At 50.5% G+C, this 26,636-nt stretch overlaps 1 protein-coding gene across 1 annotated transcript in view; it reads right to left on the bottom strand.

Annotated features, from left to right (window-relative positions):
- Positions 1-16,519: 16,519 nt before the first annotated feature.
- Positions 16,520-26,636, bottom strand: part of LOC144160007 (uncharacterized) — a 61,250-nt gene continuing 51,133 nt past the window's right edge. Inside the window, exons 8-9 of the mRNA XM_077691634.1 lie at positions 25,855-26,183; positions 16,520-16,720 (exon numbers count right to left, since the gene is read on the bottom strand). Of these exons, the coding sequence (XP_077547760.1) occupies positions 16,585-16,720; positions 25,855-26,183 (465 nt within the window). The 3' untranslated portion in view covers positions 16,520-16,584. The remainder of the gene's footprint in view (positions 16,721-25,854; positions 26,184-26,636) is intronic.

Genomic DNA, 26,636 nt, shown 5'->3' with positions numbered 1-26,636 from the left:
TTCCGGCACGTGCCAGATGAACGCAAGTATAGAACTGTCCGAATTTCCACTCCCACTGTTGCAGGCCGGGGACAAGCTAGCACTGAGAAGGCGGGAAATTTGAATTGCATTTAGATAAACCTTCGTTCAATACATCAAGACAGGAATGAAAGACACGGAAGCGAACAGCGTGATGGGTGGTAGCAGTGAGTGGATAACGGTGCCACAGCTCATTATGGCGAATATTTTTTTAATTGCAGAGCACTTAGGAGGCCGATTCGCTCGATCGCTGTCACGCTGTCTAGCTACCGGCGCAATCAGGTGACGTAACGACGTAACGGGCTAAAACAGAGCCCCCTAGCTTAGCGCCGCAATGGATCCAGACAGAGGCTTCGAAAAACAAGCGGTTTATTAGTCATACCCATCCTAAACTGCTGAACCGCATCCACTTGTCATAGAACTCCCCATTATTTAGCGCAAAGAAAACTTCAGGTACATTTGAGGTAAAACCTGTGTAACTAACCGGCAGCCCCGCGTACACTTAGATAATAACGCTCGCTGTTTTTTTTACTGTAGTAAACGAAAAAAGTGGCCGCGGAATGCACGCGTTCAAAACGGCGCAGTGGGGATCGATCACGTGGGAGATGAAAGAGAGCACAAAAACAACAGAACTCCCGCTCGTGCTGTTCCAGGCATAGCGCGTGCTAGCACCGCGAAGGCGGGAAAAACTCAATTTCTTTGGACAAAACCTCTGTTCAATTTATCAAGAGAAAAGGGAGACAGGGAAAAGAAGAGCCTGAGCAATGATGCAAACGAGCGGATAACGGCATCATATCACTTCTGGCGGATTATCGCGTTAAAAACATGGGTCCGTCACGGTGCACAGTACTTATTCGCTCCATTCCGCATGCGTCAAAGACATTTCGCTGCCTATGCGGCCAAGCATTGGGGGTGTAGTCTGCCGGGTACCGTAACACGATGGATCACATAGCTGCAGCTATAAATGTGCTTTAACTTACCTGTCCTTCGTTGTGTCGTCGCTTGTCGGGGGGCTGTTCTTCGAAGGCTTGGCACGAAGATTTCGGTTTGCACCAACCGGCGACTGTGCCGTGGTCTCGTCAGCCTTAGACGACGAGACGACTGCCCCCGCGTCCGGAGTGCTCGTTTTCGTTCCAGCTTGACCGGTCAATTCCAAGGCGCTATAAAGGAGAGGGTAATTATAGCCGTTTGTGGGGTCCCTCCGCCTCCTAAGGATAAACTAACCTCTCATCACTGCGCTGCACTTCCGACCACCACTTTCAGATTGAGTGGAATTCTTTTTTTTTATCACACAGCAGTTGTATCGCTGATAAGGCAGGGCATCTCGCTAAATTTATATTAAAGGGGAAAAAGTTGCAGGGGACATCTGCGTTTAGGTCTTAAGATGTAATACACGATAGCGTTACTTCGTAGTCAACGGAGCTGCTTGGAATCGCATTTCATGCTCTCCGAGCGCGGAAGTTTAACCTATAGCAACAATGGCTTTGTGTGGGAGAAGGAGCTTCACTGCGAGGAAAGGGCGATTGATAAAACCACGTATCATGTCTATCTTCTGCGCAGCAGTATCATTGCAGACAAGCCTACAAGCCTGCCTCCTCCTTTGCACATTTGGTTTAAGCCACTACGCCTGTTTCAGCCCCAGGCGCGAGCTCTCGTTTGGGTAGACGTACTTCCAGGGAGACGGGGACGCTGTCTTCCGTAATCGCTTCATGAGCACAGCTGATGGCAGACCATTAGCCTTTACGGAAAGTCGCCGAATGAGCCCAGTAACAGTATCACGTCAAGATTGGTTAATCGGCGCATACACCAACGGCGGGCGAACGAACTCGCTGGGCAGACGCGACGCTTGATGAATCACCACGAACTATTTCTGCCACAGCCTATGCCGAAGTATCATTTCGCTGCTTCCACCCACCAGGTATTCTTTGCGTCTGGCTGCCTCAGTCGTAGTTTCCGGTTGGCAGTGGTGACGTATTTCAGTGGACAATTGATGAGCACGACTGATAGCGGACGGGTAGCGGCACGGCAAGATCGAGAAATGAGCCTAATAACGCTATCGCGTTAAAAACATGGTGCCGTTACATTCCACAGTAAATAGCAAATATTTGCTCCGTTACGCGCGCGTCAAGTCATTTCGTTCACTATGCGCCCGAACGTTGGATAAGGTAGTCTGACGGGTACCGTAACACGATGGATCACTTAGCCAGCTGTAAATGTGCCTTAACGTACCTGCCCTTCGTCGTGTCGTCGCTTGTCGTTGGGATGTGCTTCGAAGGCTTGGCTCGACGCTTTTCCTCTGAGCCCTCCGGCGACCGTGCCGAGGTCACGTCGGTCTTAGACGACGAGGCGACTGCTCCCGCGTCCGGAGTGCTCGTTTTCGGTCCAGCTTGTCCCGACAATTCCAAGGAGCTGTAAAGGAGAGAGTAAGGATAGTCATTTGGGGGGGGGGGGGCACTGAATTCCTTAGGACAAACTAACCTCACAGGCTTCGCTGCGGTCTCGCCTGCGTCCTTCTGCTTCGTTGAGGGCTTCTTGCGGCTCTTTTCGCCTCCAGCCATAGCCACGGGAGGCGTGATCCGCTCGTACTTAGACGGAGAGACGGCGGCTTTCTTGTTCGGTGACTTCCCTTTCGCCCCCGCATGCCTGGACAATTCAAGGGCACTAAGCAGGGGGTAGTAAGAGCAGATGTTTGTAGGTGGACTGCGCTTTCTAGAATTGAACCTACCCCTCTTTCTTTCCGGCGTTGTTGCAAGGATCCTTGGAAGGCATCTTGGAGCGCTTCTTGTTTCGCTTTTTGCCCGCAACCGATGACGTTGACGGAGAGACGCCTGCCTTCTTGTGCTTGTCGTCCATGGTAGCCGCTGCTTGGAACGATAAATCGAGAGCGCGGGAGTAGGATGGACCTAGAGCTCTTGGGGGAGCGAGAGGGCGTGACGACAACGACGACGGCGGATCACGTGAATCACGAGCGCATGAGGGGCATTTGGGGCGTGAGCGCGTCGTTGTTCTCTTTGCCGACGGTGGCCAATGTCTACCCCCTCAAGTTAAACCCCACCGACTGAGCGGCTACACAGATAATCTTTCACATTACAAGCAAACTCGCCGCAGCCTCCCACCACCACACTGGCGCCTCTCCAGAGAGGAAGCTACAACTTGCGGCGTCTCCAAACAAATACCTACCCACATCCCACCCGCCTCCATCTCATCTTCCCCACCCAACAACCTTCCCTCTGCGCTTACTGTCCCCAGCCTGGCTGGCACCATCTACCACATCATATGGGAGTGCCAACGAACTCCAGACTTTTGTCGCCCCCCCCCCCCCTTTCCAACCGAACCGTACAACCTTCCCTCTGCGCTTACTGTCCCCAGCCTGGCTGGCACCATCTACCACATCATATGGGAGTGCCAACGAACTCCAGACTTTTGTCGCCCCGCCCCCTTTCCAACCGAACCGTCAAGCAGTGTAGGGCTTCCCTGGCCAGCCCGGACACGGATATCCAGCTTAAGTTGGTGACCCGAGCACGGACGGCCCACTGAAGTCAAGGCATTCCGGACTAGGGACGCCTTCCACGGAGCGAGGCCCGCACATCAGCCTCTGCTGGAGAAATAAAATTTTTTTTCTCTCTCTTTCTCTCTTTTTTCATCGTGAAACGCGGCTTGATCACAGCTGAGTTGCAACAGCGAAAGGGGGGTATCAGCACAAAGTTGCCGGTGAACCGGACAGAGGATTTCTTCTCTGCTCACAGGCGGATGCCGATGCCGGTAAGATGGATGCCGATGATGATAGCAGGATGTTTCCAGTGCATGCCCACGCAGGGATTGGGAGATCGAGGTCCCTTCGCTTCCCGTCATTACATTACCCCCACCCCCAACGAAGGGAGAGCCATCCTGGTTAGTTGGTTGATTGGTTGGGGCCAAGATAATAATAGCGCGTGCCAACTGTGTGTGATAGCGAAGTCGGACTGGGATCTCTTTGGGCTATATCTAGCACTTTTGGGCTATTCCCTGGCTAGCGCATAACTCACAAGAATCGGAGAAGAAACAAAAATGCGTGTCATCAAGCAATTTCGATCTCTCGGGGAATCAGCCTGCACTTTGCTTGAAAATTTATTTGTGCCTGCACTGACTTCCATCGACGTAAGACGCATGTTCCCGGACCGACCAGTCGCTGCAGCCTCTGCTATGTCCCGTTCGTCCATATGAGTGTGTCGGCATTGCTTCCTGCTTCCACGGCACGTGAGGTTGGTGCATTTATCCTGTGCTTCCTTTTCCGACGCCACGGTGCATCACAGAAACTATTTAGCGATAAAGGGCGTGCATTTCTCTCTAAGGCTCCTTCCCGAATGCATAATTGGGCATTGCAGCACCACATTAGCATTATATTCGCGATCTAATGGACTCAGAAAGATTTAACCGTATGCTCGGGGACTTTATTGCAAAGTACGTCGCATACAACCATTCGAGCGGCAGCTCCGTGCTACCGTGTGTCACATTGGCTTACCAAACTGCCGTGCAGATCGTTATGCAGGTTTTTCACAGTCCTCTAGCATATGGACGCGAGCCGTCGTGCACTGCAGCCGTGAAGCGTCCCAATAACACCTTCTTTCTGACGTAATGCACCACGCTCAAGAATGCCTACAGCTCGCATATACATTTACGTCGAACGACCGAGGACAACAGAACAAGCGTCATGAATAGAATACCTCGTCTACTTCCTTCCATGCTGGCGATCTCATTTGGCTGCGAAAGCGTTCTACCACTCCCGGTCTCTCCTCTAAGCTCCTTTCTAAGTACCGCGTCCCCTACGGTGTCGCCAGTTCTTCATACCCCATCAACTATGTAGCTGAACCACTGACGCCACCGGATGACCTCCGCCGTTTTGGCCGCGAACTGTGCCCGTCACTCATTGAAAGCCCTTTTACAATCATGTTGAGCTGTACTGGCCGTGAATCACCGGACGGCTCCCTCTTCGGCGGAAGGTGATGTTAATGGAGAGGTATATGCAACTCAACCATCAAATGTCCCTGCAGGAATACGTGGCGGAAGCATCGGCTATCATCATCCATGTACGCCCCTGTGAGAAGAGGAGAGATCCCCTGAGGGTCTCTCACCTTGAACAGCTGAGGTTCACCTTGAACAGACTGCGCTTTTTAAGTGCGAATGCACTTCTTAAGCGACCCTGAACCTGCGTCCACCGGCGATGTCCGCGCACGTGGAGATGGGCGCGCGCAGCCTGGACGCTGACATGGCACATACCCACGTGGGGGATTGGCCAGGAATCTCCTCGTCTTCCTTGGCAACGGGGGGAGATGGGTGCGCGCTGCCTGGCCGCTGACATGGCACATACCCACGTGGGGGATTGGCCAAGAATCGGGCGTGAGAAGGGCTAATGCACCTGCTTAAAGGAGTACTGACACGAAATTTCAAAGCTGAGATCCGCTCTAGCAATCAAGTACAACGACAACACAAATAGGTGTCTGTGAATAAATGCATCTTTCTTTCTTTGTAGTTGTGTGTGTGTGTGTGATCTCTCTTTCGCGAACATTACCGAACCGCGCAAATTCGACTCGTGCATTCGCACTTTCACATTCTTCCCCTTGGGGAAATGCGGGGAATTTTCCCGCCTCTCGCATCCACGACTCAGCTATCAATAAATTTTGTAGATAAGTGTGACATTTGTACTTTCCAGTTACAGCGACCGTTATTTCAATTTTGCTACGTTATGAATGAGTGAAAGGAGAATGCGTAGGGAAAACTTTTGGGCATATGCTCGACACGAAGCATTTGTTTGACCTAACAAGTACCTTTTTCTTCGCCATTCACGCCAGTTGTGTAAATAAAAACGAAATGTTCGTCCATTCAGCTGTTCACGGCCTCATCAAATTAACCAAAAACAAAATGCTAAAGCCCTTATTTTTCAAACGGGCCACCGTCATCGTCAAAGGCGGCTTACCTCATTTTGCCGTCGATTCCGGTGAAGGCGGTCAGGATGGGTCTTGAGGTGTTCTCGACATACGCCGCTGGGCCGCTGCGGTACACCAGAACATCACATATTCCCACACAAAAAGTCGAGGGTGTTAGGTCGGGGGAGCGCAAAAGCCCAGGCATCGAAGCTGAAGTTCGCCCCATTCACGAGGTTAGGAAAGTTGGCGCCAAGGAAACGACGCGCTTCAGCCGCGAAGTAGGCTGATGCTCCATCCAGGTGCAAAACGCAAACCTGCTTGTGCATGTGGTTTTCACAAGCTCTGGCAAACACTCGTCATCGAGAAGGTGCTGATGGGGTGCGGCTGTGCCAGAGCTGTCGAACAATTAAGGCCCTTCCACACTGTGGAAACGGCTGACCTGCGAAAGTGCACGTTCTACACGGAGTGCACGGAACAAAACACTTTTGTTTGTAATTTACGGCTGAGCTCACTTCATAGCCAATTACTTGAATGAAATTAAATTTGTGAACACCCGAGCTTTATCTTAGCGGTCGAGCGTAGACCTGTTTTTTCCTTCCGGCGTCGTAAGCATCTGTCTGTGCAACAGGCCATCCCAATTATCTCTACTACTGCGGATGCCATACCTGTCGCATTGGGCTTTTTGATGGCCGCGTTTAAACCTCACCCAAACACAACGGACCTGTCATCAGAAAGGACATCAAACCTATAGCTCCGTGTGCCCCGCCCCCGTCTCCACTCCCAATGTCCAAGCGGGCCAGTGCTGTTTACTCTAAAAGGATTCTGAGCTACTCGACCAGCCGAAACTTCAGGCGGCAACTGCTACGGAAGCGGCTTTTCGTTGTTTTCGGACACATTCACGCTTTTATCCGGGATGACACTTCTTCAGTTTCCGCTCTTCTTCCTCGAAGTGAACGACATGCGTCCGTCCCATAGCGAGTTAGCACCTCTAAGGCCTCCACCTTTATTCTAGCGGACGCACACGTGGGTGCCCCTTTCGCTCCCCAGTCGTAGGCATCTTATTGTCTGTGCAGCACACCAACCCAGACCCATTGATTGATTGATTGTAGGGTTTAACCCGCCGACGCAACGCAGGCGATGAGACGCGCTGTAGTGGAGGGCTCCGGATTAATCTTGACCACCTGGGGATCTTTAGCGTGCGCCGAAATCTCATACACACGGGCGTTTTTGCTTTTCGCCTCCATCAGAAAAGCGGCCGTCGCGGCCGGGAATCGAACCCGCGACCTCGTGCTTATCAGCAGAACGCCTTAGCCACTGAGCCACCGCGGCGGGTACCAACCCAGAACCAAGGCGCTCGGTTGCGGAGGACCTCAGACAGGGCGCATTGAGCCATGCGACTGCCACGTTTAAATCTCCCACCACCACAACGGGTACGACATCGGTAGCGGCATTAAGCCCTGCTGTGCATGCACGCCCCCTACTTGTACCTCCAATCCGTGCACTCCTAAACCAGCAACCGCGGATGGGCGGATAATGAAGCATGAAATACACCGGCGAATGGAGAGAGAAACACTTTATATGCGGTCAGACTAAGATCTATACTTATTCTTCCGCCAGACGGACTATGACCATCCAGTCAACGATGGCCGCCAACGCGACAATGTCGCTCGGAATGGCCTTCAAGCTAAAGAATTATGTGATCACGCCAGCGTTCCAACGGGGTAAGTTGCTTTTAACCGGTAAGGACCCGCAGCCAGTGGGCGGGGTGGAATTTGAGGCGACAACGGCCGAATCTACATTCACGGCAAACGGCGGTGGCGGCGGCTTTCGGGCGTTTTAGATGCGAAGCAGTTTATGGTCGAGCCTGTTCTTTCCGCCGTTGTGCGGCGTCCACACCCCCACTGCGCATGCCTGGCCAGGCACCGCTGATGATGATTGTGGCAGGATGCCCCTAGGGATTGGCCAACCAAAGAATCCATCACGAGATAGCTTCACGTTCAACCACCGTCGTCATCGTTCCGTAGGGGAACCCTGCGTAGTATGTAAGGTCCTCTCCTTTATGTCCTCTCCTAGTAGTATGTCCTCTCCTTTCCTACGCTCCTCTCCTCTCCGTCATTCCTCCTCTCTTCTCTGAGGCTCCTCTCCTCCGGGATTGCGCAACGAAGGGCAACACCTGCGGCTCCGTGCGCAATTATGCGAAGCAGCTTAGGGTTAGAGACGCGACGGTAGCCGCTGCATACTTCGCGGGGGGCGCCACTGTAGCTCCGCGGTATAAATGACGCGCGCACGTGCTCCGCTCCCCTCATTCTCCTCCCGCAGCGCCACGACCGAACTGAAAACTAATGGGAACTTGAGTTGACCCCATGGCTGCTTCGCATACTACTCAGGGTTCCCCTAGGGAAAATGGTGAATTTTTTTACACCCATTCGCGCAGTTGTAGATTCGCCGCAATTATCTGATAACGGCGCTACGGCCGCTGTCAGCCCAGTGCGCAACTTATGAAGGAGACATCGGCGGGTGCGAGGGGAATGCCCGTACTGATAACCGTTGTGAAAGAGTTGTCAGCGGTGGCAAGGAAGAGCCCTGGAGTGGCGAAAAGTAAATCGGCTGCACCAAAATGAAAACTGGAAGGGGGAGGCATATACTGCTTTGCTGTAAAAACGGGACTATTGCCCCCCGCCTACCCCCCCCCCCCCCCCCCCCCTCCATCGCCAGATTCAGCACTAGACGATAATGCATGTGGAGTTCCAATGCTGTTGTGGTCGCAAAATGCGGCTTTGTTTTCCACCTTAAGCGCGTGCATTGGCGGTTCATAGGCCCGTCGAAGGGTAATGCTGCCTCATCGCTAAAACAACGAAATGCAGGTTTCCAGTGCCTGTCGCGATTCGCCCAGGGTGCCGAACCGGAACCGAACAGGTACTTTTTTCGAAGCTGAAGCAGAACCAGAACTTTTATTTTTTCAGCCCGCTGAACCCGAAGCGGAACCTAATTAAAAAAAAAAAACAAATAACGGTTACCGGTTCACAACAAAATGGTTAAACAATACGTTGCTGATAGTGTGTGTTCAATGTTTTGGGGGGCTTTCCCCCTTCGCGCAAGATAAACTTCGTAATCCCTCACGCACTCGTCGCTTTCAAAGCAATCGCAACATTATCAACGCTCTATAAGCGGTCACAACAAGGGGAAATGTAAGGGCGCCATTTCTTCCATTGGTACGCTGCTGCTGATCTTCCGGGCAGAGTGAAAGTCTGAACGGAAGAAATGACACACTTCGGGCGACCTATAAGCGATGGGGGTCTTCAACTTTGCCTTTCCTTCGCTGGGGCTGTATACGGCTCGAGCTTCGTGATCGCTGCGCCGCCTGCCACCCGCTTCTCCGCGGCGCTTACGGGATATCCGCTGCGCAGCTGATAGCGGCTCATGCAATGTTTTGGTCCTCTTTCGCTTCTTTTTGCCTTTCTTTGCCCTGAACATCTTATTATGGTGATGTCTGTAAGCAAACAGTACGTTTATGGCACTTCAAAAAAAAAAAAAAAAAAACACCTGCGTCCTGATTAGAGTGCTCGAATGCCAACAAGAGCTAACCGGGGACGCGGTACTGCGCGCTTCTCCGCCCTTACGGCCGTCGGCGAGGGCAGCGGCATATCACCACTGTCACCTCCGAATATCTCAGGCGCAAGTGAATGCTATTGAGGCCTCGTTTAGTCCTAATATTGGCACAGTAAGAGGTTGGTATTGTTTTGCAGCGCGGACAACAAATTCGGCCTTGTTTTGAATGTATACGTCGTAGAAAAATATCATTCGGGGAGGTGATTACCTAATACCTGCCCTTGTGCCCTTATACAAATAGAAGCCGCGCAATAATGTTAAGTATATTCCAAGTCTGTGGGTGTTTAAATATGGTCCCATTCCCGCCTGATAGCACGGACCAAGCAGAGTAATGAAACCACGGAAAAATAAATGGTCTGCTAAGTCCGGAAGCAATGTAATAGCTCATGCGGGAATGAAAAAAACCCAGTACAGCTTCGGAAATCCTAGAGACGTTCGTCTTAGCTTAAGCAAGGTTGAACTCACTGGACCAACTAGATGCGAAATGCACCGATATTTTCCAAGACAAGGAGAGGGAGGAGGGGGCTGCTTAAAGGAGCCATGAAGACAAAATGCAAGTTGCGTTTATTAGAAAGACTGCTTAGTCCCGATAACAATGATACCAATATCGTCGCAATATTCGAACAAATAACGGAGATATTAGAGAAAACGTGTGAAGCAGTCGCGACCCCCTAGCCAATTTCCCGCAACTTTTCTATGACGTCACGGAACCTTGTTTGTGCGATTGGCGGCCGCCTAACTGACCTGTCGCGACAACACATGACTGGACGTCTGTAATGGGGCCTCTAGTTCCATTGGACCGCATCACTTGAATGCTAACGTACAGTTAACGCACTGAAAATTATGTTTTATTGTTGGCCCGTATGATGTCATTCTTGCTCATAACACGTCACTGTGGCGCAAAATTTGAAAGTCTTTAAATACTTCTTACTTTTTTTCGTTAAAAAAACATCTTTTGTGGCAGTAATGGAGCTGAGTGAGATACTGAATCCTAGTTCTTTCAAATCAAACGAAGTTGTATTTTCTCTTCATGGCTCCTTTAACTGTCGTTGTGTACAAATGCGGAGCTAAATCAAGGAATGACCGTTTTAGTAATCACACACAAGCTGAGCGTTCACCTTTATTTTGTTTTTCAACTTTAATGAACAGCTGATCACTCGGCGGACACATTTTTTGAAGTATACAGTACGGAAGTTTACAAGCGATTAGAGGTGCCGTTGGGAGAGTGTGGTATCTGGTAAGGCCCTGTGATTTCACTTTTGTGCTAAATTCTGCAGGCTCCCTGTGTCATTTGATGATGTTTCGAAGAAGCGTTTAGTCACGGCCTCGGATATAAGCGGGGGATATATGTAACCGATGACTGTTTGGGAAAGCTCACCTCGCGACAAGATGACCTAGCCGTAAATTATTTGTGCTGACTCCCGGATGTAATTTTGCATTATCCATCGTACTTATTGCGTAGGATGTCCATGAAATGTATGCCACATTGGCTTGTTCGGGGTAGTGATCAATATCCGAGATATGAAGCGTAACTGGCGGGCTTTCAGGTATGAGTGCTCCGCTACATTATGAAACCACACGAAACCGATTTACACCGTAGTGTATAGCCGTCGCATGAGCATCTGAACGAACACTGCTTACGGTGGTACTGTTAGTAAATTTCAGGGCAGTGGAATTACAATCAGCTCCATGCATAGGCTGGTTTCGCGACGCCGGGCTGTGACACACACCTGGTGGTTATGCGGACAAAATGTACCACAGTAAGATCGCGTTGGAAGCATTTACACTCTCGTAAATACACCACATTTGCGAACAGAGTGATTGCTACACATAAATATGTATTTCCAACGCATACAAACGGAAAATATCAGTCGCGAACGTGCTTCAAAAGCAATGGCGACAGTGGTGAGCGGGCCGTCGACTCCCGCGTATGCTTTCGAAACGGGCCGCTAGGAGGATTTCAGTGGCGCCCCTACAGGCAGAGCTCGAGGCGTATAAGCGCAACAATTCCACAAGCCTGCTGCGCTACGCATCGGCGAAGGCCCTCATTCTAAGCGCGCCTCGTTGTTGTATTTCGTAATTTGCTTAAAATGGTCGCACGCTTAGAAAGTGTAAATAATTGAGAACTGTCTTACTCAGGGTAGCTTCAGTGGCTATAAGCAGCTGGCAAAGACTCACGTTTGATCAGCGCCCCCGCCGTCCGTTTTTCTGACATACATGAGAAACGCAAACGTCTATGTGTCGATATTTGGAAGTTCATTAACCATTCGCAGGTGTTGAAAATTTCTCTGGCGCCTTGCAATATATGTTGTGGCATATAGCACAGGCATAGCTTCGGTCCATCAAACGCCTCTACATTTTTCGACAAGAATGTTTTCACGGGAAAATCATAACAAAGAGCTCATGATTTCGTTTTGAACGACTCCGCGCAGAGTTCGCGCAGGGATAATTTTTGCTCTTTTTCGCTCTCTTAAGCCACCTAAAAAGCACAAAACCAAGTAATAGATTTTTTCTAAACGTTTCTTCTTTTGCCTTACCTTTAACATAACCAAACTTCTTGTTACTTGGAGAGGAGCGAGCGCAGAGGTACCTCAGAGAAATTTGTACCGGATATTCTCGTTTTACATTGACGTCATGAGTTTGTTACAAACCACTTCACCGCAAACCACTTTACATATGCCCCGCTACAGTCCTCCTACACTGAACTCTAGGAGGGCAGAGCCTTTGTCAGGCACACCGCCTATATCTCTGCCTCCCCCGTCACGGATTGCATCCTTGGAAACAACTCTGAATAAAAAAATAGCAGAGAGAAGAAAATGAAATCACTTAGGAACTTAGATAATTTACCGCATCCGGAGAAAAAATTACACCATCTCCCCGAAGGGAACTCTGTGGTAATGCAAAGCATGGGGGTTCCGTGTTGGTTCCACACTGAAGCAGAACCGGCGCAGGCGGTGTCTCGAAGCAGACTGAATGCCGCGCAGCGCGCGCACCTGCTTTTATACAGCTGGAGGAGAGGAGAATGGAGGAGAGACGTGCATGCGCAGTGGGGGTGTGGACGGCGCAACAAGGGAGGGACATAGCCCCGACCATGAGATGGCTCCTGGAGCAACAGTGTCGCCGATGTCTTCCTGTGCAGGCACGAGACGAGCACGCTTCCCCTTTAAGGGCTCCTGGAGCGACAGTGTTGCCGGTGTCTTCCTGAGCCTGCACGAAACGAGCCGAGCGGCGAGGTGGAGAGAGAGAGAGAGAGAGAAGGAACGTTATTTGAGCCCAAACTGGTAGAAGGAAGGGGGTGACAGGGAGGAAGTCACCTAGCCTTCCCCGTTAGATGGCGGCCATGAGCCCGTGGGCCCTAGCGGCATCTTCCGCCAGCTGGACGAGTAGTTGTTGTAAGTCGGGGTGAGAGCTGAGCAAGGCGGCCTCCCATTGCTCCTGAGTCCTGATCTTTAATGTTCTATTAGGTGAACTAGGTTTCTGTGGGCATGCCCATATGATGTGTTGTATGGTGGCTTTGTCTGCACACCACTTGCATCTGTCGGAATACGTGTCTGGGTAATATCGGTTGTAGAGAACAGGGTTGGGGAAGGTGTTCGACTGTATTCGTCTCCATGCAACTGACTGCCATCTGTTGAGGGAAGAGTGTGGTGCAGGGTATTTGAGGCGACTCAACCTGTAGTGGTGCGTGATCTCCCAGTACGTGGCCAGCCTGTCTCTGCTCCCCGTGAACGTAGGCCCGATGTCTCTGTCGAGGTCAGCCTGATTGCCGAAATCTCGGGCAGCCTATTGAGCCAGTTAATTCCCCGGCCGGGACGAGTGCGCTGGTGTCCATACAAGGCGAACATGCCTGCATCTGTCGCCAATAAACGTAGAAAGAATTTTGGCCGCTGGCAGGGATATTCGTCCCGCCAGGAAGTTTCTTATTGCTGCCTTGGAATCAGACACAATAATTTTGGCTTCCGTGCTAGCTATTGCGAGCGCAATAGCCGCTTCTTCCGCTACCTCAGGGTGCGTCATCAGAATTGTGCTCGAGGTCACTGAGTTTCCTTGCTGGTCTACTACGGCTACGGCCGCAGCCTGTCGGTCGTGATAATCCGCAGCATCCACATAGAGGACATGTGGGTTCCCGCACAGCTGCCGGTGAAGTGCAGAAGCTCTGGCGGTTCTTCTGTCTTGATGATGATCCGGGCGCATATTTCGTGGTATTGGAGAACAATGGATGTATGATCGAGTGCTGTCATCCAGAGAGCACTTGATACCGTGTTGAGAAGCGAAGGGGATGCGCAGGGACCTTAGAATTGCGCGGCCAGTCTTGCTGCACGAGAGCCTGGTCAGCTGCGCCATCCTTTGTGCTTCTACTAGCTCTTCCAGGGTATTGTGCACCCCCATTGCTTGGAAGCGCTCCGTGGATGCCATGACGGGTATTCCTACAGCTTGCTTGTAGACTTTCCGGATGATGCACTGGAGCTTCCCTATTTCTGCTCTTTTGAAGTTCAGAAAAGGAGCCACGTATATGATGCGACTTAGAATAAAAGCATGAACCAGGCGCAGTAAATTTGCCTCCTTGAGGCCGTGGTGTTTGTTAGCTATGCTGGCTATAAGTCGGCTGATTTGCTCCGCACTAGATTTCAACGTCGATACAGCAGCTGTGTTGGCTCCATTTGCTTGAACACGAAGGCCGAGTACGCGAATGCACTCGACGCGTGGAATCAGGCTGCCCTGTATATACACTTGAATGTTCGGGACGTCTTTCTTTCTTCTTCCCTGTTTGGGAGGTTGGTAGAAAAGGATCTCCGATTTTTGAGGTGAGCAAGCAAGACCTCTCGGGGTGATGTAGGCATGGACTGCATCGGCAGCTTGCTGCAGCCTTTCCTCCAGGTCCCCATCACTGCCTCCAGTCGCCCAGATTGTAATATCATCTGCGTAGAGGCTATGCTGGATTCCCGGGATAGCCTCTAGGAGTGGAGGCAGCTTGATCATGGCGACGTTGAAGATGAAGGGCGACAGTAGTGATCCCTGTGGTGTTCCCTGACTCCCCATTTGAATGAGCTCCTATTCAGGTCCTCCCAGGGTGAGACGTGCCGTGCGATGAGACAGAAAGTCCTTGATGTATGCATAGGCACGGCGCCCGACTCCAAGCTCGGCCAGATTGTATAGAATGGCATCGTGCCTGACGTTGTCAAATGCCTTGGTGAGGTCAAGGTCCGTGTCAAGGTCCGAACTCTAGTGTCAAGGTCCGAACTCTAGTGTCAAGGTCCAAACCTTGAATGTCCAAGATCTGGTGTTTTAGTTGCAGCATAACGTCTTCCGTGGAAAGCTTGGGCCTGAAACCCACCATCGTGTGACGAAACAAGTGGTTTGTCTCCATGTGCTTGTACAACCTATTCAGCACCACGTGCTCCAGAAGCTTGCCCAGGCAAGACGTAAGAGAAACGTTATCACAGCTGGTTAGGGCTCCTGGATCGACAGTGTTGCCGGTGTCTTCCTTTGCTGGCACGAGACGAACCGAGCGGGGAGGAGGAGTTGCGAGGAGGAGAGCGGCGTTATCACAGCTGGTTAGGGCTCCTGGAGCGACAGTGTTGCCGGTGCCTTCCTGAGCCGGCACGAGACGAACCGAGCGGCGTCAGAGGACAGCGGCGTTATCACAGCTGGCGTGGAGAGGGGGACGATGAGAGGTGCGGACGCCGACAGACGACGGAGGGTCGACTAAGAGATGCTTTGCATCTAAAAAAATATGAGGATCTCAAGGTTAAAGAATCTCGACTAATCCCAGCCTTGCGGTGTGCAGCAGAGCATTTATCTCACAATGCTCATATTGGTGCTTCCGAAAATTTATTTAAACCTATGCAGCGGCTTTTCACCATCATACGAGGGACGTCGGCAAAAATAGCAGAGGCTTAGCTCGGCTGTGCCAGGATATACGTAGCGTGAGTTTAGGTTCAGCCGGTTATTCTTAGCTTTCCTGGCTGTCTAGGAGTAGCTTGATTATCATGCTTACTGCTGCTTTAATGACACACACGGTATACGCATCATGTGACACATGTATATTTATCAAGCAGCTCCGGCGCAGCGTCACCAATCGCCCCAGAGCTAAGATGGTTCCACACGCGCACGCCGGTGTTGCTTCCATTCACGAGCGATCGGTTCCACACCCCACCCAACCTCGCATCATCATCAAGTGGACCGGGCCGCCACGTGTAGAACGTAAGGCGGCGAAGGCATTGGGCGCGTGGCGTGTGTGAGACACGCCGGGCAGAGCAACGTTCTTTGCGTGGTATGACGTCACTGCTCCTCGCGCTTGCGCAGCTTGGTTCTCCAGGAACCACGCGAAAGTGCTCAACCTCGACCAGTTTAGCTCATGCTACAAAATCAAAACTGTTGGGAAGAATCCGCAAGATCTATATTTCCCCTCGGAACGTCTGCTGAGTCGCCCGCGTAGTGGCCACCGTGGCTCACCGTGATGACGTAACCACGGTGGAAGCCACGCGATGACGTCACCCCTCTGTTGTGGCCAGCGTCAGATTAGATTCCAACCTGGTTCCTCGGCGCACTCCCCAGAGAATCGTCGCTCATGTCACGGCCAACAAGGTTGTTTCCAACGAGCGGCCATGCTAGCGCGACGGCCAGGTGTGCGGTCAAGCTGGGATTACTTCACCGCTTGGATCCCAGACTTCACTAGGCCGTCGCAGAGAGCTTTACTCTCACTCACGCTCACCGTTCGTAACAAAGCTCAGACTGGGGCTAGCTGGTTGCACAAGCTTCGGTGAATTATATGTACTACAGCTGAGTGTCGGTCGTTGTTTAGTCCTAGCTGTTCGTTTGTGCGCGCGCGCGCGCTAATGTGTGTGCGTGTGCGTGTGCGTGTCCACCCTCCGCCTTACCATTCGATAGCATAATGCATTTTTTGCTACGTTTTCTTGAATGCAGCAAGTCCACGCCGCATAAGCGCCACGATACAGAAAAAATGAAAACTACTTTATTGTCCGCATGCTGACACATAGAGAAGGGTGTGTGTCCCACCACCGCAGCGGAGATGGTGGCTGGCGCTATTTATTCAAAAACGTAGCTCGCAGATCATGGTAACATAATCTTGCGTAGGGGCCTCTGTTTTGTGCTCGAATTCCATGCGAGTGGTTTTGCTCGATGTCCAGGGTTCCCACGGGTCTCCATATTCTGTCATGGGTACGCTCCTGCAGCGAAAGAAATAAATTGGAGCAAAACACCACCCATGAAAAAGTATTACACGGTTAGAGAAAAAGTATTGTGTCAGCTTCCGGTTCTAGAGAAACTTCGCGTGGAGATTGAGCCGACAGTTTAACACAGTCATGCCGCGCTTAATGACACGATCAAAACGTAATCAATTGCGGTTACCTGTGACATGTCGCGCGAAGCAACAGCACACGCTAATACCCAACGTCCGGTATCACCTCAGCTGATTGGCTACAGATGTGAAAGTGCCTCTGGTTAGCGCTCCATTTGACGTCCCCCCAAAAAAAAGACCTGACCAACATGTAACTTTATTCCTAGCTTTACAACGCGGAGTTGTGCTACCTGCGCTTATACGTCTCCAAGAACGGCGTCCTTTCTAGTTGAGGCACTGTGCAACAAAGTAGCGAATAGCTTGCCTGCAGAACTGATTTCATCTCTTTTCAAGATATGTACAAGGAAGATAGATTACAAATAACATTAAGCTCAATACCTTCCAAAGAGATGGTGCAGTTACTAAACCTGCTAGTTGACCGAGCGGTGAAACAAAAGCAGTTGCGGGCTGTGTTTATTGCTATGGCTGTGGCTAGCATTTTGTCCAGACGGAACGATATACAAGCGCTAAAGTTCCGTCCAGACGGAACGGAGCGTTGCGGTTTATACTTCCGTCCTGACGGAATACAACTGAGAGCTTAGCGTTCCGTCCGTACGGAGCCGGCGAGAAATTTATACAGTTCCGTCCAGACGAAAGCAAAACCGGCTGATTAGACGACATACGCAGTCTTCAGATGTGGTGTAGAGGTTGCGCCTCGAATAATGGCACTATTGTACCGGGTTCGATTCCCCCCGGACATCCTTTTTTCTTTGCGTGGTTGTGCCAGCGTTTTGTAACAGCTAACTGCGCGCCCACTTCACAATTGACTCGGTGAAAACGGTCGGTCTTGACTTTGCACTCAACCGGCCGCTCCGCTACCGCTCATTACCGCCGTATGGATCGCCAGAGTTCCGATCATGTGTAGTTCTTAATGGTGATTACTAATAACGGTTATTCTGGCTAGTCAATGAGCGAAAGCGGTTCGTTCGGCTGGGTAAATACCAAGAAAGACTGCTCTTGCTGCTTGTTGTGAAGCGGGCCTGGTCGAGTATAGCGGCTTGGAGTTCCGTTTGACTGAGTTTGTCCGATCGCGTTTCTTGAGTTTTGTTGATTTTTATTCAACCGGTAAAACCGCTTCCGGTCATTCACTAGCCAGAGTCACATTTTAATAATAGTCACGCTTAATGATTACACATGATCGGCCATCAAACGAACCGCCAAGCTCGACCACGCCCGCTTCACAACAAGCAGCGAGAGCAGTCTTTCTTGATATTTACCCATCTGAACTAACCGCTTCCGCTCATTGACTAGCCAGAATAACCGTCATTAGTAATCACCATTAAGAACTACAGATGATCGGAACTCTGGCGATGGACGCGTCGGCCTTGGCTATAGTGATCAGTAGCGGAGCGGCCCGTTGAGTGCGAAATTAAGACCGACTGCTCTCACCGCGTCATTTGTAAAATGGCCGCGAAGTTAGCTGTTGCAAAATGCTGGCACAACCACTAAAAAAAATAATAAAACATGACCGGGGGAATCAAACCCGGTACAATAGTGCCATTATCCGAGGCGCCACCTCTACACCAAATCTGAAGACTGAACATGTCGTCTAAAAAGCCGGTTTTGCTTTCGTCTGGACGGAACTGTATAAATTTCACGCCAGCTCCATCTGGACGGAGCGCTAAGCTCACAGTTGTATTCCGTCTGGACGATATGATAACCCGCAGCGCTCCGTTCCGTCTGGACGGAAATTTAGCACTTGTACCTCGTTCCGTCTGGACGGAACGCTAGCCACAGCCTATTGCTATACAATCAATTATGGAAACGGCATTGACGCGAAGCATCTTCTATTCCGCGCTAGGAAACTTCACACAATGAAACCCGAGTCTCTATCAGATCACCCAAAGGGTTGCGTCAAAACATTTTCTTAAGTACTGACACTGCGAATCGCATTTCAACCGGAGAAAGCAAGTCCAGGCACACGAAATGTTTCAAAGTACCCTCCAAGGTTGTGGCAATGGAAGTTTACGAGGAGAGTTTTCGAATCCTAAATATGGCTATATTCTACATTAAAGCCTCGGTGCCCCATTCCTAAAGCAGTCGTATGCTTTGCCAATGATCATCCCATGATTCCAACGTGCAAAGCTTTGCGTTAAGGAATAAATCTTCTACGCGCCCCTGATGAGCCAACCCTGTTACCGGGTCTTTCCATATTCCCCTTGGTTTATGTTTCATGCTTGCGGAGACAGCGTAGCGTCCCTTACTGGAAAGGCTTACAATTCACGGCATCAGCGATAAAACGCTTGCACAGACAAAATTCTAGGGGCGGTGCAGCAGCAAGAATGCGTGTTTTCGGAATTGAAGGGAAACGAAAAACAAACTTAAGAGGACACTTTCTGCGAGGGTTGCCTAACGCGTGCGTATACTGTATTGCTGACTTGGCCAATTCTGCAAGCAGTCGATGTTGTGAGCTATCTTCACTTCGTACAGTATTAAATCAAGTGAGACTAGAGCCGCAGTTTAATTCTAAAAACTTCGGCCTCAAGGGACGAGTAGAGCCTTTTGTAGGGTGTTTACGTGTTGATGAAAAAAAAAATTATGCTTGGCGCGAACACGTAATGCTAAGTGGCCCAGTGTGCTGCGTGTCGTTACAAAGACAGTGACAAATATTATTCTAAATCGTCTCCGCTAAAGCTTTTATGACTATTGCGGTACCATAAATCCGTGGGTATTCTCAAGGAATGTGATCCTGTCGCTTCTAATGGTTTCCGAGATGTATATCACTCTAGAACTATTATTCTTTTGGAGTGTATTTAGAAATGCGCTCTTCTCGGTTGGCGCTGTTTCCTAAACATATGTGGCTGTAAGTAAAGCACAGAAATAAGAGTTGGCAGTCAAGAAAACCTCGGAAATCAAAGGGGAGGATGTGGTAGGTCATTGAAATAGATAAAAAATTTGGAAACAAAGAAAGAAAGTGGAGAAAAAATGCCCGCCAGGTGGGATCCGAACCCACGACCTTCGTAAGTAAAGCATGTGTTCTGAGCTTCGATCCGTGTGCCCAGCTAAGAATGGCTGCTAGTTTAGACAAAAATGTCGTTGAAACATTAAAACCGGCGCCAATGAGCTGTTATTAAAAACCCCATGGTATTAGGATATACCCAGATAAACTGACAATTCGTATAGCGCAGTTTTGCACGCCAATCTTCAAGCTGATGGAGAAAGTGGCTATGTTCAACAAATTTGATATTCGGAAAGCTGATGCAACGCGTGCATATTACTAAAGCACACCTGATTACCTTAGTGAACTAGTCTCCTGCCGAAAGCGTGCACCAGATTGCATTTACGTAGAGAAATGTTGACACGTCCGAACTTCTCAAAAATGCTATTAAGCAGGCGATGTTTTCATTGCTACGTAAAAATGCTGACCTTCCAACAAATTCTGTAAGCAGGCGATTTCTTTTCTTGCCTATGCAGGCTGCTAAAAAAAAATAATATTTGCAGAATTTGTGAGCAACCGTTGCTTTGTTAGCTCTCAAACTTCACACAAGTGATGGATTTTGTGACGTATTTTGTTTAACTCCAAGAACGGTTACGCAAATTCCCTGCTTATTTACCAGATGAATTATTTTCGCTTATGCAGGCGCCAGCGGCAATCTCGGTTGCAGCGCTAGCGTCTGCCTTGTTCTTCACGGGAACCTTTCACCGACCAGCTCGGCAGGTGAGGGTGAATACGACCTCAAGTTCAAATTCGCCTGTCTGTTGCCGTTTGTGTTTGCTTTTCCTGACTGTTGCCTACGTGGCCGTCGCCAGACGGTATTTCTCGGAGGCGCACATGACACAATAATTCGAAAGTGGCAATGGCTGTCACCAAACCAGTCTTCGTTGCAGAAATGCAGCGACGTCTGTCACAGAAACAGGCCTACCCGCTGAGCACGTTCAACTGCTGAAATACGAATCTGGAGGGCTTAGAGTGCAGAAGCGACACCTGCATATGAGGTACGACGTAGTGGTCGGTCCGCATTAATTTTGGCCACCTGGGCATATTTAGGCTGCGCCAAAATGTCTACACACGAGCACTTCCGTTGCTCTATCTTAAGGGCAGCCACCACTGTCGGGGCCGAATGCGCGTCCTTGGGCTGCTAGCGTAACGGCGCAGCTAGCGTAACTAAATAGGCTACGCTTAAGACTACCGCCACTTCGTGCCCCAGGAAGTGTCTGGGGGCAACTTTGTTTCTGGCTTGCAGTGTTGCCATCTCTCGCAACGAAACCGCCGCCGGGTGGGGCGGGTAGAGTGCGACCGGCCGCTTTAGCGTCGCAGCAGAGAGAGAGAGAGAGAGTGTATGTGAGAGATAGAGAGAGGATAGCCACCCAGAAACAAAACGGGGGCGCCCATATGCAAACAAATAATATGTGGTGCCGACCGACCAATGAAAATCCTGGAGGCACATAATATTCTGGCCTCGCGGTACGCTGTTCGACGGGTTGATGCGTCCGCTATCCATAAAGATTACGGGAAGACATTGGAAGGCTAAAAGGCAAACTTTAATTAAGGATAAATGAAAGATAGGAAAACGTTACAAGTCGAAAAAAGAAAGGTTCCTTCCTCTGGTTAGCTCTGTAAAAAAAGTGGTGCTGTCTCGAGGGCTGGCAACGGCAGACTGGTGGTCGTGGCGTATCTGGACCCAGGCGCGGTACGGCTCTGCGAAACGTAACTCAACGGCTCGCCGGTGTTGCAGGACAGCGGGAGAAACGGGCCGAATTCCTTTTCCGACCGTCCCCGGCTCGGATGGGGAAGGAGATGTGCGCACATATAAGCACAAGAACAAACACACAACACCCTCGGTTCACCCTCCGCGGCTGACTCGCAGTTCAGAGTTTGTGGCGCCTCGCTGCGCGTCGATGGATGCGAGCCGAACACATAACAATGAGAGAAAAGAGTGCCGGAACTCTAAAAGCCTTTATTTAGTAACGCTATACTCGGATACAACTCACAAAAAATGCGGCTTTTCCCCATCAAAGGACTCCATCCAGCCAATGGTGTCACCGTATCTACGTGGCGTCTTGGTAGACCATCTCCACGCCGCGTTCAATTAAGAAATCAGAGCATATTCTTCCGCGCTTACGGACTTCCGCCAAAATGGCCGCCTCTGCTGTTCGCGTCAGCCCATCGGCGTCGTCGCGCTCTGAGAATGATTTTTAGTGCCGTTCAGTCGTATTCTTTATTTGCGTGTTGTGTTCAGTGTTCTTAACATGCTCGGTAACGACAATCGCTAAGTGTTTTTTCTTCTGCCTTGTGAGCGACCGGCATTGCCGCGAAATAGCCGCCGCTGGAGGTTGTGGATTCTGTGTACACTGTGTGATCCAAAGCCGTCGTCGTCATCCTGTGCGGGCGTTTCGTCTTGAGCGTGAAGTGCTTCTCGTTCTACCGTTTAGTCCCTCCTGTGTCTGTGCTACCCACGTTATCGCACCAGTGACTGGGACAGGGGGCGATAACTCCTTGTTTATTTCTCCTAGATTACGCCAGTCGTAAATATTACTGTTGTGCATTGCGCACGGACGACGTTAACATAGCGGTTGCTAGCGTTTAGCGCGCGCTATTCCTTGCGCGCGCCCTAGTGCGCATGCGGAGTCCGCAAAATGAGGGTTTGCGTTTTGCGGACGCACACTGTTTTCCAGAGTTTGAGGGCGGTACTTTGCGGCATTGCGGGTCACGCGCGTCTACCGCTGGTAGGGTGGCCACCCTACCGCTGGTCTCGCGAAACCTGTTTGCTCGAGACGGCCTACCCCCGCTTGCCGCTGCCGGCCGGAATGGTTCTGTGCGCGCGCGCCTCGCCTTCACCGACGATATCGCGTTGCTGACAGCGACAGGTACCTGCGGTCGCACAGAATACTAGACTGTGAAAGACACGGAAAAATCAACCGCGCTACCTTCAGTTTTGCTGATTATTCATCTCTGGCATGGCCTAAACGACGTCATTGAGGCCATGGCTGCCTATTGGCTGTCGCTGGTGGGCTTCGCGGCTTATTTTTCGCATTTCCTCTGACGATCCGGCATTGTCGGCGCTGTGTGCCAACCTCTTCTATGCCTGAGCCTGTACGCAAGTTTTGACGTTTCTTTTGTGTTTTCAGTGCACGTGGAGCGTTGCTGTGCTTTGCTTCGAGGTTGTCGGGGAGGGGGGAACGGGGAGGAAAGGTGCCCAAAACTGTCTCACTGGTGGGTTGTCAACACTTTATCAGGAGTGCTGGGGGAACCGGAAGGGGGTATGAAAGCGGGGATAGCAGGAAGGGTGCGAGATGAATGGGGTCAGGAATTTGGAGTTTGAGTGAAGACCTTACTACTCCCCTTTGAGCCAGATCATATGACACAAACGTTTATTGCTTCAAAAACGCCCTATACCAGACTGAGCGCTTGCTTGCTATCAGGCAGCCGTGCCTGTTTTCTTGTGGCACCAAACAGGAAATAAACCCCTCCACGTTTCGGAGAAAAAGGAAAAACTATCCCGGCCTGTCACATATCGAAGTCCGCCGGAGAAAACCCCGCGAGCCGCCCTTCTCTCCGGCAGGGAGCGTGCAGCTTTCGTGGCGCTGTTCGTGGTCGAGTGGAGGGAGCAATTATGGGCGATTTCTCTTCGCGCGTAGTTTCGGGGATAGTGAACTGATTTTCATAATTCTTGCGGGAGGAGATTGCTGAGACAGTAGACTTTACCTTAAAATACATTTGGAGTAGTCGATGGTAAGTGTTGCAGGGTCCCTTTAAGGGTAAGGGAAAGCGAAACGCAGCTATAATGAAGCATAGAGATCTGTGGGGGTATAACAAATATGAAGTAGTGAGAGGAATGTGGAAAGAAGTAATGGTTCCGGGTCTCACAATTGCCAATGCTGTACTCTGCCCAAAACCAGACGCTCCAGGCCTTGAAGTGAACCAGAGAACGGTAGGCCGTTTGACCTTAGGCGTGCATGGAAAAAAAAACTAACGAGGCAGTACAGGCAGATAGGGGCTGGGCGTCGTTTGAAGTTCGAGAAGCACAGAGTAAAATATGTTTCGAGATGAGGTTCAGAGCAATGGATCAACGAAGGTGGGCAGCTAAGGATTTTAGGTGTCCATATTTGAAAAGCGTGGATACGCAGTGGTTAAGGAAGACTAGAAGGCTAACGATGAAATACGGAAGGAACACTGAAGACTCCAAAACAGCCAAGGTAATCAAAAAAAAAAGAGGCAAGGCATATTGAAACGAATAAATGGAGAAAAAATGGAAGCTAAAACGTCGTTAGAGAGGTACAGGGCCAGAAATTGAACATCAGAAAGGAAATTTTCTACGATAATTCCGAGGGCGGTGCATTGCTTTTTGAGGGTAGAGCAGGTTGCTTGCGAACTAAGAGCTTTGTGGGGAAGTATTCACAAAATGATTCGGTATGCGTGGTCTGCGGAAAAGAAACAAACTATGCGGCACATAGTGTTAGTACGTGAGGGTATCCATCTAAAGCCTTAGGATTTAAGAGTAGCACAGAGGAAGTTAACTTCAAGGCTGTCGAGGCGACGAAAAGAAGATTAGAAGGGTGGTGGTGGAAAAGTAGAGAGGGGAAATATTGCCTAGGACAGTTACCACCTGTAACAGAAAAAAAAGTATTTTGTGCCTGCCCTACGCAGCGCTAGTATTAAACCAAGAGTATAAAACATAGGTATACTAGCCCTTTTTGGTACGATGACATGTCATCACCCCGCTACAAAGAGGAAACCAATAGCAATCATCATCATCACCATCATAGCGGCTGCGATGTCATCTATCTCACGGCCTCCCCCTCACTCTTGTTTTATGCGTCGTCGCCATTAAGCACACCCCCTTTCAAGACGCTGTTGAATTCAACACTAATCCAAAACACGTGAGCGCCGTTATTATACATTATACGGTTTGCACTTCACACGAGGGATTGAGTGAGCCCAGGTGGGAAACCCGCCGCTGTGCTGGTTGAGTACACTTTTTGTCTCCACATCTCCACGTTTGGGCGTAACTTAGAAAAACGACGGGCTCTCACTCTGTTTCACTATTCGGGTCGCGGTTCGATCCGAGGCGGTGCCACTAGTTGGTGTAGCCAGTAGCCGTTTGCTTGTGTAGCCAGTAGTAGCCTCGTTGTTTTCTGCTGGCGCGCGCACAAAAATTCCCTTGGCCGGTAAAGGTATACTGCTTCACAGTATAAACCGAGAGCACGTGAGCATGCGCCTCGTGAGGAGCGGCCGGCGTCGGCCCAGCGCTCATGGTGTGATCTCTGGCGTCCTGTTCTGCTCGCCAGTTCACGTGTGTTCGCGCCTGAAGTGGGCAGCACAGATGCCGAGTTCTCGTTACAGACGCAGAGTTCACGATGCCGGTGGCCGAGGGGTCTAACGCGCGCTGATTCGGTTCAGCCTGGGAGAGATGTGAAAGGCTGGGCGCAAAGTGATCCGGGCCTCCCAGTCATGGAGAACATTGTGGACGAATTGTGAAAGGCCGCCAGCTCTGCTGTTTCTACAGCCTTGCACCACAAGGGCAAGCTGAATCCATTTGTTTTAAATTTTCCGCGGGAAAACTTTCAAGAAGAAATAACGAGAGAAAATAGGTGATAAGAAAAAAATCCCTCCCATGAAACCAAGAAAACAGCCGGATTTCGCAAAGATTTGTTTTGCTTATAAAATTGATTCGTTCTGTTATTTCTGTTTTTGTTTCTCGTGCAGCTCGTTCCCGCCGCCATCTCCTGCCACCCTAATGAGTTTGAAATATGGGAACATACGTTTAGACCTTCGCGCGTGTAGATGAGAATGCATTCGCGTTAACGCTTGAGCAGTAGAATGATGCCGTGCGCAGCTCAGAAGTTATAAGTCTCGGGCTTGGCGGAAAAGGTGCCAGCGGTGTACGACGTATGAGCCGCTCCCGCCCCTTCCCCACTGTGTTTTGATTGGCCGGCTATAAATCCGGTCTGACCACCCAGCACACAAAGCCCAGCGCAAATTTCCAGACGCCAGAGCGTGTGTCACGTAACAGCTTTGCTTACCCGTCTTTGATAAAGTTGACCACGGCCGCCATGTCCAGGATAGGCTCGAAGAGCTGTTTTTCTGCGCCGTCGGTCATGTAGTGGAACCCCTTCACGGACGCTTTTCGGACGAGTGAGCGCGTATCGCAGCCGCCCATGTATAGCGCCAAATGGGTCAGCAATTGGTTCTCCGTAGCAGCGTCCCGGATGAGTTCTTTCACCCCGTAGTACCAATCCCAGTCGGACGGGAAGAAATAACTGAGTGTGAAGGTCCAAAGCATATTGGGCGTTGACACGTAGCGAGCTGCCACCGCCAGGGGCCTGACGTACTCGTCGAAGAAGATCTTCACCTGCACGTGCAATGAAACGCACACGCCTGCATACACAAAGGCCGCTACTGTCTCGTGCAACACGGGTGATGCCCCTACGAGGGGGTTGTATCAAGCGCGTAGCCAAAGGCGGTGTGTTTCGGTGTCAGAACAAGCCCCGACACTCTTCTGAACTCCGCATGCCGCCGTTCCCCTTCCTCTCGCCCTTATCTCTGGTCTTGACTATTTGGACACTTCATCAATTATCTATAATGTAAAACAAACATAACGAAGCTGTCCGTTTAATAAAGGGAAAAATTGACTGAAACTTTGTTGGAGCGCAGATCACTTTTTTTACCGCTGGCGTACAACGCCCCCTAAAAGTCTTTCTGGCTACAACGATGGGGTGAATACCTTCGCAGTGACACAAATGCAAAGCTAATTTTAGCTTCGTGTTTCCTTAAAAATCACCTGCCATCTTCCGCACTTCCCTCG

Source organism: Haemaphysalis longicornis, unplaced genomic scaffold (assembly GCF_048455015.1).
Source record: "Haemaphysalis longicornis isolate Haplotype H1 unplaced genomic scaffold, Haemaphysalis longicornis Haplotype H1 scaffold_10, whole genome shotgun sequence".
NCBI lineage: Eukaryota > Metazoa > Arthropoda > Arachnida > Ixodida > Ixodidae > Haemaphysalis > Haemaphysalis longicornis.
Note: the sequence above shows the minus strand (reverse complement) of the source record. Positions and strands in the feature narration are given on the sequence as shown.